Below are 12,738 nucleotides of genomic sequence, written 5' to 3'. Positions count from 1 at the left end.
ACTAATCACCAATTTTGTTCATCAGTGGAGGGTTTGTCCAGTTTTGCAACAGTACCTCCACATCATTGTAGCATCTGCTTGTTGCAAACCCATTTAGTATAACCAGCATAAACATACCTTATTTAAAAGTGTTGTTTGTCTGAGAAGCAAGTCCTACTTACTCCTGGTGTATCTGCAAGCAGGCAGTAGGTTGGCAGTACTTCAAGCGCTAAGTATCTTCCTAATTAGAAAGAGGACAATCATTTGCTTTATTTATTACACAAATAAAAGCTGGATATCAGTAGCTAAAGCTTTTTCTGCGTTTTCAGGGCAAATCGTTGGTTGTTAAAGTAATTCACACCAATTGTTTTCTATACTTGAGAAATCCTAAGGGTTTTTTTCCTATAGTGGCAAGTAATTCTGCATATGTCAAAGAAAGGAAGATACCAAATAAACTTATGATTTTGTTTTATTGTTAGACTTCCTGGATTTGCAAAACCTGGGATGGAACAGTATCTGTTAGCAAAGCAGCTAGCAAAACCCAAAGAGAAAATTCCCATAATTGTAAGTTGAGGACATGTGTGCAGCTTTTGTGTGTGGGTGGTGTAGCTTGTTTTGGGGCCTGTTTTTTGTTTTGTTTTGGTTTTGCTGGGGGAAGAGGGATTAGTTGGTTTGTGGTGGGGTTTTTTTGTTGTTATCATTGATCTAAAAACCAAACCCTTGTAGATATATGCTGTCCTAGTGAAATGTGGTTGAAGTAGCAATCACTAGAATTCTCCATTCCTTTGCTATTTGGGAAAAAATGTTAAATACAGAAGATAAACACAACTGTGTGGTTGAGTATCTCTGGTTACAAAAATCCCCTCTATTTCTTGCCTATCAAGCTCTTGCTGAAATAAATGGAAACTTGCAAGTGAAGAAAGTATTTGTCTCCTGGTTTGCAGCTAGTACAACATGATGCATTTAAATATAATAATTGTAATTTCTTACAGATTGGTGATTATGGCCCAATGTGGGTTTATCCTACCTCTACATTTGACTGTGTGGTGGCAGATCCCAAAAAAGGTTCTAAAATGTATGGTCTCAAGAGCTACATTGAATATCAGCTGACTTGCACTGTAAGTGTGTCTGAAACAGGATCTTCTCTCTCACAAATACAAGTTGCTTGCATATACATAATACAGTTTGTGTGACTGGGTAATAGACTTGTAAGAATAAGTGGTAGTTGTCACACTTTTTTCCCAAAGAGTTACTTTATTCTAGCATTTCAAGTTCTTCTCTAATTATAGATTTAAGGCTCTAAATAATAAATTTTATTTAAATTCCACAAATTTACTCTTCTGTTCACACTTGTTTCATGTCATTGTAGATGCCTGTCAAAAGTCAGAGTTGTTTTTCTCTTGCAGAACACTAATCGGTCTGTCAACCACAGATATAAGCACTTTGACTGGTTGTATGAGCGTCTCCTGGTTAAATTTGGATTAGCCATTCCAATCCCTTCTCTTCCAGACAAGCAAGTAACAGGTAATTGTTCCCAGTTGTGAATTCATGGGATGTGAAATAAGGACATCACTTTCATAGGAGGTTCAGTTATTTCTTACTGTTTGGGTTTTTTTTTTCATAACTTCTTTAAAAATAATGGGAAAAACCCCAACCTTTCACCATTCGAAGCTTATGATGAGTTGTGATGGCCTATTGATAATTAAATGTCAGCACTAAAAGCATACATTCAGAAATGGTATTTAATTATCTAGTCCAGTGATTTTTTTAGAAAAAGATAATTAAAACCGATCAAAACCCCTAGTAACTACAGAAGAGAATATTTATTACTGGGGACAAGAGATAACTACTTATGTTCCATGTTTGCTGATTGTCTAGAGAAATGTTTTTTGAGGGTGGGGTTTGTGTATGTGGTGGTTTAGTTTTTTTTGCAGTTGAATATGGCAGTGCCTGTGCATTTTCAGTAGTCTATGGCTTCCTGTCTGCAAGAGTGTGCTAGAGTGCATGTGAAGAACAGAATTAACGTCTGTATAGGGCCTATTTCCACTTGCATGTTTTCTGGTAAGGTTTTTATACAGCCTTTAAGACACCCAGTCAAAACCAAACATAAAAAGCTGGCATGTCACCAGCCCCATGGCTGTGAGCATCACTGAAAATGCAGCAGCTCTGCTGTGTTTGAAGACAGCGAAGCATTGATGCAGATGCTGGGATAAATGCCAAGGAAACTGAAAAGTGAGGAAGTGACTGCCTCCTCTTAGCTTTATGTTTAGAATTCACCAGTATTTTTATTTAAACATGGTGCATGCGGACTAAAAGGAAACCAGAAGATCTTTTGGGGTCTTTGGATTTCCTGGCAGCTATATCTTAAGAGACTCAAGAGTCTGGCCTCACACCTAAACCTTGCCTGTGCATTCCTCTCTATGGGAGAGAATAACTTGCCTCATACCAACCATTTAAAAAAACATGCCTCTTTTTCTGAAACATTATGAGAAACTCTGGAAAAAAATGGTGGTTGTCTTTCGTTGTGTTCAGGAGGCTTCTTTCTGAAGACTGTCTAGAAAAGTATTTCTGTCCGTTGGTCTTGGCAAAGCAAGACTCTCTGAATAGACTGACACATTTTTACTGGTAATGATATGTCTAATGACCAGCACGTAACTTCCAAATGTTACTGTTCTGTTGCTTTGCATTCCTTTCAGGAATGCTGTGAAGATTTCAGAATGGGTTAAATATGGAACAAGGTGTTACTGAAGGTTGTATAATGTGTCTTCCAGAGTAGCTGATTTTCTTTTTACCCTAGCTAAGTTTCAGGACATGTACCCATACCTAAATTTTATTTTTCACTAGCTGTATTCTTTACCTGCTGGTCTTGTTGGTTTCCATATTTGCAATTGAAAACAAAACCAAAAAAATCAACGTTGTGGTGCTGCTGCCATAGTAACTATACAGTAGAATTATACTGAAAGAGTACGTGCGTTCAAGGTTAGTCATGTGCGCTGCTGTGGAAATTAGAGTTGGGTGCTGGAGGAATCTCTCATTCCTTTCAATACATTTTATTCACTGTATGCTTTAGAAGACTGTCATGCATTTTTTTATTGGAAAAGATTCTCTAAAGAAGACACAGTTTGTGCTAGAACGGAAGAAGGTCTTGCAGATATGCAGTGATGATAAACTACTGGTTTAAAAAAGGAAATTACTTATTTACATAGTTTGCGTTAAAATCTCTTAACTACCAAAAAAGTTGGTGACAGAGTCTTACATGTATGTATTATAATTGGTTTATACCTATGATTTATTGAGATTTTGGTGAGGGTTTTTTTTGCCCAAAACATTCATTTACCTATATAGAAATAGATTATGGGAGGTGCTGCTTTTTTAAGTCTATGCTTTGTATTTGAGCAGTCCATTTTCAATGCTTTATTAGTTAAGACATGATAACTTGGAAAGTAAGTAGTTTCGTTTTCTATGGCGTTTTTGATCCTTATATTGACCAGAGACTTACTAGGCTGTATCAGAAAAATATCTACAGTCTGAGCCTGTGTCTAGCGTCTCTCTTGGGTCACCTAAATACCTAATTTTTCCATCCAAAAGCATGGTGGGTTTTTTTGTTTGTTCTTTGTTTTTGTTTTTGTTTTTTTTTCAAAAATAATCAGTTTGAATTGTGGGTGGGTATTATGGTGTTTGGTTTTTTTTAATATTTCCCAGCTATCTTGAAAAGGAGGAGTACTCTTGGTCAGTAACCAACATACTGTAATTTAAGGTTCTTCTGATTTGTCAGCATAATGTTTCTTTCTTATAAGTTCTGACTCATTAAATGGTTAATAACTCACCAGATGAATTACAGGTTCTGTTTTAATTTAAATTAAAACAAACAAACCAACCTGAGGGTTCTAGAGTAGAAATGTAACAATTATTGTTCAATGTGTAACAGGGCGCTTTGAAGAAGAATTTATCAAAATGCGTATGGAGAGGCTGCAAGCTTGGATGACGAGGATGTGTCGCCATCCTGTTGTCTCAGAAAGCGAAGTTTTCCAGCAATTTCTCAATTTCCGAGATGAGAAGGTAGGAGACAAAAGCTGACACACAGCAGAGATGGAGGAATTGCTCCCTCCCTCCATCCCCCTTGGAACTGAGTTCAGCTTTGTAGCCGTCTCTTTGTCTGCCCCCCTGTGGGCAGTAGTGATGGGCTGAAAACTGCTGGGTTTACTAACTAATTTAGCTGATTGATCAAAACGAGGCATCAAGTTGCTTTTGTGAAATGTTCTGTACCATTCCAGCAGGGACGTGCTCTGTTAAAGTAGCTTTGTTGCCAGTCTTTTAAGGACAGTCCATGTGCTCCAGCAGAACAGGAACATATTTAACAACTCTTCTGGCTGTTGCCCTGATTTGTCTCTGCTGGGTTTATTGATTATTTTGGTCCTCTGATTGGTGCTGCTTTACTAACAGAAGCTACTTTCTAGCAGATCTTGGGTGTGTCTGATCTTGTATTATATTTAAAAACACCCCTCACCAGTTTTCACTGGAATGGGTTGTAAAAGCATTATGCTGCAGTCTTACCTGATATAACCAGCCCTTTTTTTATTGTCTGCTCCCCACCCCCAGCATTTTCTTATGCTTCTTTAAAGGGGTTTTAATATCTTTACCTTCAGTAAATGATAGTTTCTTTATGACTGAGCTCCAGCTCTGTTACTAATTCAGGTATCTACCAATGAGGAAGTAAACAGGAGAACTCTGCAGCTTTCTTCTCAAAGTAGTCATACTTCTAAATACAGACTTTGCTGAAACAGTAAATGATCCTTGGAGGTTTGTAAGACCAGACTGAACAAAGCCCTGAGTAACTAAGGTCACCGCTGACCCTTTTTGAGTAGGATACCAGACTAAAACCTCCTGAGGTCACTTCAAACCATAATTATTCTGTGATCCTGTAAGTAAGGGCTTAATAACATAGTAATTAACAGTGATAGTGAAGTACTATTTGGATGGCCAGTGGGGAGTTGTATAATTGTGCTAGCCACTCAGCAGTTCTTAGTGTCCAACTTACACACTGATATAAACAGGAAAGATGTTGCAATACATGTGGAATTTTTAACCTTTTTATCCGTTCCCACTAAGAACTTGGTATGGCAATTGCATAATAGTCTCATGATAATCTTGAGTAGCTTCTGATCTCAGCACTATCACATGTGCAGATACAGCTGAATATAATTGCTCTTACAGTGTATTTCAGTAATGAACAAGAAGGGCCTGTTTACCCCAGGATCTAGAAAACTAAGTGCACAAGGAAACCTTGGCCCCACTGAAACTTTCATTTAAAAGGTTTTAATGTATGGGTGTTCTGTTGGTTAACGGTTCTAGATGTTTAATTCACTGCTTGAGTACATGTACTTAAAGATGGATGAACAGTTGTGGTCAAATTTTGTCTCTCTCTTTTTTTTCCCCTCAAGGAGTGGAAAACTGGAAAGCGGAAGGCAGAAAAAGATGAAACTGTAGGAGTCCTGATCTTTTCTACAATGGAACCAGAAGCTCCTGACTTGGATATGGTAGAAATGTAAGGTGGTTTCTTTTTGAGTGGACGTTATGCATCTGGATTTACAACAGATACTGAGCTAATATAAAAAATAAAACAGTAAGCATGCACCACATTTTAATGGATTTGAAGAGTTACTCATCAAGGTAGAGCTAAAAAAATAGTTTCAATATGAGATTTTCATATCAACCCCTCTAAAATTTGGTGGAACTTCCTATTATGCTTCTGACTTCAGTGGCTGAATACTGATCCTAAAAAGGATGTATGCAAAACTAGTTGACAGGAGTACTGGCAGATCTTATTGACTTGTTTTGTATTGCTATGAGAGTATATCTTCATCTTCAGTTGTTAACAGCTCCAAAGTGTGCTAGGCTTGCCAACTAGCTTAGAATAACTGTAGATGGACCTTTGTCTTTATCCAAGTGATACAGTGCATATTAAGATGTATATTATAGCTGTGTGGTAGCAGATCTGTACTAGTAAAATAGACGGAGGTTTTTAGGTCACTTCTGCTTCGAACATGAGGATTTCAAACCTGACTACTTCTCTTAAGTATGTTTGATACGTAGCTCTGTGATATAAAAACTGAAGGAATGAACTAGAGAGGATTTTGTACATAGGGTACAGGAAAGAGTGAATCTGTATATTATATACAGAACCTTGGCAGGGAACGACCAGCACATGGTCTGCTAAAGAGTTTGTCCCCAGGCAGGGTGGGGGCGGGCAGGCAGCCTGCCAGGAATGCTCCCCAGAGTGTGCGGGCTCCTGGCTGGGGCTGGCAGCCTGGGCTTGTTCTGGGGACCCATCTCCAAGCATTGCAGGGGTGGCTGTGACACCTCAGACATCTGCACCATGTTCCAGTGCCTGGGAATGTCTCAGGGTGCTGTTAAAAGTTTGTATGAACATTGTTTTGAAAGCCATTACTCCTGTCAGTGGCCAAAGCAGCTTGTTCAATAGTTCATAGGTTCTTCAGTGGAAAGATGCTCTTTACTTAAGCCATTTTGGCAGTACTTTGGCAGTCCTGTGTCAGCCTGTCTTTGATCAAAGGATGGTAACCCTCTGCTGGTTCATGAACAGTTTCTGTGATTATGATACTGTAAAGTACAAAGTACAGAAAATTAAAGGATGATTTGCTACTGGGAAAACCGGAGTAAAACAAGGGCCTCTTGGAAAGCCCAGGTTCTGTTTCTATGCCAGTACCTGTTCAGGTAGGGTTCCCAGCTGGGGAGGGAGGTGCTGGTGGGGATGTGGGAGCCTCTGGGTGGTTGGGCCACAGCTGGAGCTGCTGCCCCAGCTCTGGGGAGCTGCTTCGGGTTGCCTTGCTGCGAGAGCTGTCACACACAGACTCTGGCTGAGAGCATTTGTGAGATCTCACACAGTTGAATAATGCTCATTGAAAATCAGAAAATAGATGTTTAGTTTTCTTTTGTGGAGTTCACAGGGCATTGCTGTGTATGCAGTGCTGTGTTAATGCAGCTTTGGCAGCTGCATGAAAACACGCTTAAAGAGGGGTGAAAAGGCATGTACCAATTCAGCATTCTCTTTTGAGCATCACTAGTTTTTCCCCTCTGTAACACAACTGAACACAATGGTATTGTCAATATAAAGTTATGCATATATATTTCCATAGAAGAACTGATACATTAATTTTTATTCACCTATTTTAGACTTGTATTAAAATATCTGTCACAATTATTTTCTTTATATTTGTTGTTGTATGAATTTTGCTACTTCTGTTGCTCTAACATCTAATCTCTTGTCGATGTGGGGTCCTTTGTGTTAAGTGCTTTAGAGATGCATTTTCCTCAAATCGGATTTTGTTATTCTGTTATTATTTGATCTCATTTTTTTTGAGTGTAACTAAATGATAGTCCAGTATTATGTGTTTAACAGGGCCAGGTGGGGCAGAAATAGAACAAAAAATGCATATATCTGAAGAGGGAAATTCTGACCTCAGTGAAATGGCAAATATTTCAAGGAATTAATTAATTTTTATATATATATATATATGTATATATGTATTTTTTTTAAAGACCTAGTTGACGCTATTTAACATTTAAGTATTGTACTTAAAAAGCAGTTTAACAGGTGCATTATGCTAACTTTGTTTTTGATTTTTCCAAATGCTACAGAGAACAGAAATGTGATGCAGTGGGTAGGTTCACCAAAGCAATGGATGATGGAGTCAGAGAGCTGCTGACAGTGGGACAAGAGCACTGGAAGAGGTGTACAGGGCGTAAGTGTCCCTTCTGAACTCAGCAGTCATATTTCTCTATTGCTTTTTCTCTGTGGTTTTTGTTGCTTATAATTCAAGGCACGTCTTTAAAGGAAATGTTAAACTATCATGATGATTCTATGGCATTTTGGCTGCTTTCAGAGTATGAGAGTATAAATTGTACAAGGTTTTTGGTTTGTTGGGTGTTGTTTTTGGTTTTTTTCTTTTTTTCTTGTAGCAAAAATATCTGGTCCCTGGCCATAGGTTTAAAAATATTAGAAGTAATTTTAGTAATCCAGCTAAAGCCCTTGCTAGTCCTGTTCTCATTTATTTGTTGTTTATCTACATTTTAGTAACATGGGCAAAGTAGACCTGTCTGTTTGATGAAATCTTAAATGGTTATATTTCATTAGCCCCTTATTTAGGATTCTTGCATGCCAGGAGGAGTGATTAAAAGATTAAATGAGTTTTTTTTTAAAAAAAAAAAAAAAAAAGAAAAAAGAAAAATCAGCTTGATTCTAACTTAATCTTTAGCCCAATTCTTTTTCTCCTATCTTGTCTCTTCCTTCCCACAGATATTTAGGGTTGCAGAACTTCACACCAAGTCCCTATGACTCTGCCTGGGCTCTAATTTCCTAGTCCACAGCAGTGTTCAGTGTTTGTGGCCACCACAAGGCAGCTATTGAAAGGAAGCAGGTACTACAGCTGAGGATCATAATAAGAAACATTTCAGGGCAGGCTGTAGTGTCTGGTGACCAGAGACCTCATAAATCTGCTCGATCTCCTCCATTTTTAATTTTTTTTCTTTTTTTTTCTTCCCTCCCCCCCCCATCTTTTTAACTCCTGCAAAAAAACATTGTCCCCGGACTTGGGAGTAAGTAACATCTCCTGAGTTATCACTTTGCTGCTTTCTAATCTAACACTGCAGTTGAATATCTGGGGCTGATTGGAGGGAATGGGAAGTAGAGAAGCTCAGTCTCTTCTGGTAGTGATTGCATTAGACCTTAGTGTTTGTAGGATGTAACCTCTAAATTATTTACATTTCTCCACTTTGAGTAAGAGGGTTTCCTTCTACATATCACTGACCCTCCTGCTGGTCAAAAATAGTCTAACGCAGGAAAGAGCTCTAACACAGATCTCGCTTCACTAGGAAATGGTACCAAGGGGGAAGCGGAGGGCAGGGGAAGCAATAAGTTCCCTCAGATGAGACTAAAAAGATAGTGTTGCTTTGTAGTTACAGAGGCAGTGATCAAAACTGTAATAATTAAGGGCTGGCTGTGATTAGTGTTTATAGTAGAAATTCAGGATTTTGTTCACCGCTAGAGTCTCCCTAGAGTTATGAAACTAGTGCTTTAGGTATGGAATGACTCCTCTAATACCTACAGTTATGAATTAGTTGGCATAAATGCAGTAAATCAGACGAAACTGTGTAGAAAATTTTGACTTAATTTTCCAGACATTCATACTGAATAGAAAAAGGAGATGAGACATGCAAAGCTGAAGAATTTCAGTGGTCTCTTAGGTTTTAAGTTCCCTGTCAGCTCTAGTCTTAACTACTAGTCAGAATTATTTTTGGCACATCCTGAGCAATAGTTACGTTTGTTCCATACTATGATATTTAAAATGATTGACAGTGGAAACTTCTTAAAAGCAAGTGAAAACCAAATGTTCTTCACTAGTTTCCACTGGGGATTCTGTAACAAGGTAATGGCTGATGAATGGTACCTGCTGTATAAAAAAATACCAGTTTTCATAAGTAATCTAACTTCTGGACAAGCACTTGAACAAAGATAATCATTAAAATTATATGCTTTGGGGTGCTTTTTATTTTAACCACACAAAGGGGTCCCTCTTCAAAAATCAGGTTGTATGGGATTCTAGAGCAACTAAAAAACTTTTATTTACCTGAGCAGTGGACCCCCTGAATAAAAATGTTTGACAACAAAAAGCCCTTTTACTTGTTTGGGGTGGGTGTTTTGTTTCTTTTGTGTTTGTGGGGTTTTTTGGGTGGGGAGGGTTTGGTTGTTGTGGGTTTGGTTTTTTGTGTGTTTGTTTTGGTTGTTTATTTTCTTTCCTGCTAGCACAGGTAGCTTATTAAAAAAAGTTGTCACTTTTCAGATTGCTTTTTAGGCCTCTGGGATGGTGGTATCCCAAGTTTTAATACTCAGTACACTCATTGCAGTTTATTGACTTCATTGTGAGGTAGCAATTTCTGCATACATTTTCAATAAATAGATTATAAAAAACAATTTTATTATTCCAATACTTGCATCAGTTTCAATCCCTATATAATCTTGGTTTCTAATGCCTTTAAATGTAAAATCCATGATTTGAGGAGAGTTTAGGTATTATAGGTCTGTATAATAATTCCCTCTCTTAAAATATTAATGAGATCTATTCTCCATCACTGCAGCGCTTTCCCCCCACCTCCCTCAGGAGGACAGTCTGCTCATGAAGGGGAGGAAAAAAAAATCTCACTGTATGTATAGGAGAACTGAGATAGGAATGCCATGAGATTTTATTATTTCTTTCTTCCATAGCAGTCACAGGCTGTTTCCCCAACTGTTTGTGGCTTTCAGGAACCCAGATTGCAACTGCTTTATCCCATCTTGGAATGTGTGTAGCAGGGGAGGGTTTAAGAATTGTGAATGCTTCACTAGAGGAAATGTAAAACCTAGTTGTTTTTGGCTTTTGCTTCTATCAAGGTTTGGAAACACTGCAGATCTGGTCTCAATTACCCTTGTGGGTTTTTTTTTTCTGTTTTCCTCTCTTCCCCATCCTTTTTCCCCTCTCAGCATTACCCAAGGAATACCAGAAGATAGGAAAAGCACTGCAGAGCCTGGCACTGGTCTTCAGCACTAGTGGATACCAAGGTACTTCTATAGCTTCATTTGTACTTTACTTAACAGAAGATATTTTAATTATATCATATGCTACATTTTTTTTTGCCAAAGATCTTAATGCTTTCCTCCCTGAACTTTAGATGTCAGACATGATTCTGAAAATAGCATTAAAAACTTGTTTCCCTGTGTTTATTATGGGGTTTTTATATTCTAGTCTGCAATCTTGTTTTTTTAGCACCGTATAATCATGTTGTGGTGGTGGAGTTTAGCTTGATGTCATTAGTGTGTAATCTGGTCACTGACCTGACTGACAAATCATGCTGCAGCATTTTTTGTGATATGAAAGGAAAGGGGAGAAAATTCAGTCTTGGAAATATCTGTCACAGAACTATTGTGTGACTTATGTCATGGAACAAGAACTTCACATGGGGATGGAAAACTTATTACAAGGTTTTTGTATACCATTTTGTGGGCTGGAGGGTTGGCTATTGTAGCCCTCTCTTTTCCTTCACCTTTCCTTCTCCTTCAAGAGCCCTAAAATAGAGCCTGTTGTGTTAGGTATGAAAGTTGTGGGAGGGAAAAGGAGAGCATCAGTTGTTCAGAGTTCTTCTAACATGTAGTCTTTAGGCCAAACTTAAAATCCTGCTTTAATATGTGAAGTTTTGCTGAGGTTTTCCAGGTAACTGGAAAACATTATTATCCCAGAGGGAGCTAATGAAGTCTATTTTCTCTGGGATTTTCTTGTCAAATGTATTTGTTTGTGGTTTTGTTGTTGTTTTTTATTGTTGTGGTGGTGTTTGTTTTTTTTTTTCTTTTCTACGCTTATTCTGTTCTAAAACCTTAAATGTTATAGCATAGAGGCTTCCTGAAATCCTTCCATCTTAGGACTTTTAGTTGACCAGTACTTAATCTGACTACTCATCTATCCCTTGCTTTATACTCTCAAAGTTTTTGCTTCATAAAGCATGTATTAAAATGCAACCACTTCTGAAGCTCAGGTTCGCTGCTGCTGGAAACACTGGAGATAGGCACAGTCCCTGTAGTTTGCTATCAACTTCGTCCTGTGCTTCAGCAGAATGACTGCTTTGTTAGAATTGGAGGATAGCATATTGCTTTAAAAAACTGACTTTTGAATATGAGAACTAAGTAGGGAATTTGCATAGTTATATACTCTCAGCATGGGTTAGAAAACTGTAAATTCTAGCCAGACACATTCTGTAGCAAGAATTCATGAGAAAGGACTGAAGATTGCTTGAACTGTAACACACTTTGTTTTGCCAGGGTAAAAGCAAAACAATATGGCTTAAAGGTATGATGCAAAATTGCAGAACAGCCTTACGAAAGAAAGCTTCAATTTGATTTCCAGCGCCTTCGAATGGTGTGAAAAAACAGATCCCATGGTGACTGGGAACAAGACAAGGATGTTTCTCTTTCCTGTTTGCCCAATTGTACTTGGTTGCACCCTAGTATCTCGCTGAGGAAAACATCCTTCCCACTGATGCCTTTGTCCTGACTCCATGTATTTTGCTCTTTTTAATAACCAGTATACCACTGTATTTTTTCAGAATTAATAATGCATGAGAGTCTATTCTTTTTATTTGAGTTCTCAGGAAGAGAGAATAAGTGCAGTGCATGTGTTGCTTTAAATGCCATCTTCACTGCTGCCCTCATTCATTCTGTCCTGCCTGCTGTTCATGTACAATGATTTCATTTGATGGTTGCTGCAGGTGTGGGTCTATGGATTAAGCAGACTGTATGCATGAGATGTAAGAATTTGGATTTAAACTGATAGGATGTGGTTTTCCTGGTCTCAATATTTAAAAGAAGGCACTGGACCTATCTCTTCAAATGAAAAAGTACTAGCTAGGTTGAGTATGGGATGTGATTTTTCTGGACTGTTGGTAAAGAAGAATGAGTCCTTCAGCCATGTTTAAAGGCACTCAGTTCAGTTGCTGTTGGGAGCTGAATCTCTTCATCCTCCTTTTTTTCAATACCTGAGTTCTCAAAGTTTAAGCATATAGGCTGCTGAAGATTGTAATGGCTGATTTCTTGACAAAAATATTTCCAGCTACTGGTAGATGACTTCTGACATACTGAATACACCATTAGTTGGTTCATTTGCACAGTTAGGATGGGGTGTATCTACTGTCCTTACCTCTTTCATCAGTGCTGCCTGT

General features: G+C 38.2%; 1 protein-coding gene across 2 annotated transcripts in view; it reads left to right on the top strand.

Moving 5' to 3' along the window:
- The window catches only part of SNX9 (sorting nexin 9), a 62,596-nt gene that overhangs the window by 38,557 nt on the left and 11,301 nt on the right, over window positions 1-12,738 (top strand). For both annotated transcript variants that reach the window (XM_065057307.1, XM_065057306.1), the window contains exons 7-13: window positions 459-543; window positions 972-1,097; window positions 1,386-1,503; window positions 3,908-4,038; window positions 5,421-5,524; window positions 7,636-7,739; window positions 10,514-10,591. In XM_065057307.1, coding sequence (XP_064913379.1) covers window positions 459-543; window positions 972-1,097; window positions 1,386-1,503; window positions 3,908-4,038; window positions 5,421-5,524; window positions 7,636-7,739; window positions 10,514-10,591 — 746 coding nt within the window. The remainder of the gene's footprint in view (window positions 1-458; window positions 544-971; window positions 1,098-1,385; window positions 1,504-3,907; window positions 4,039-5,420; window positions 5,525-7,635; window positions 7,740-10,513; window positions 10,592-12,738) is intronic.

The sequence above is a fragment of the Columba livia genome, chromosome 3 (assembly GCF_036013475.1).
Source record: "Columba livia isolate bColLiv1 breed racing homer chromosome 3, bColLiv1.pat.W.v2, whole genome shotgun sequence".
Classification (NCBI taxonomy): Eukaryota; Metazoa; Chordata; class Aves; order Columbiformes; family Columbidae; genus Columba; species Columba livia.
Note: the sequence above shows the minus strand (reverse complement) of the source record. Positions and strands in the feature narration are given on the sequence as shown.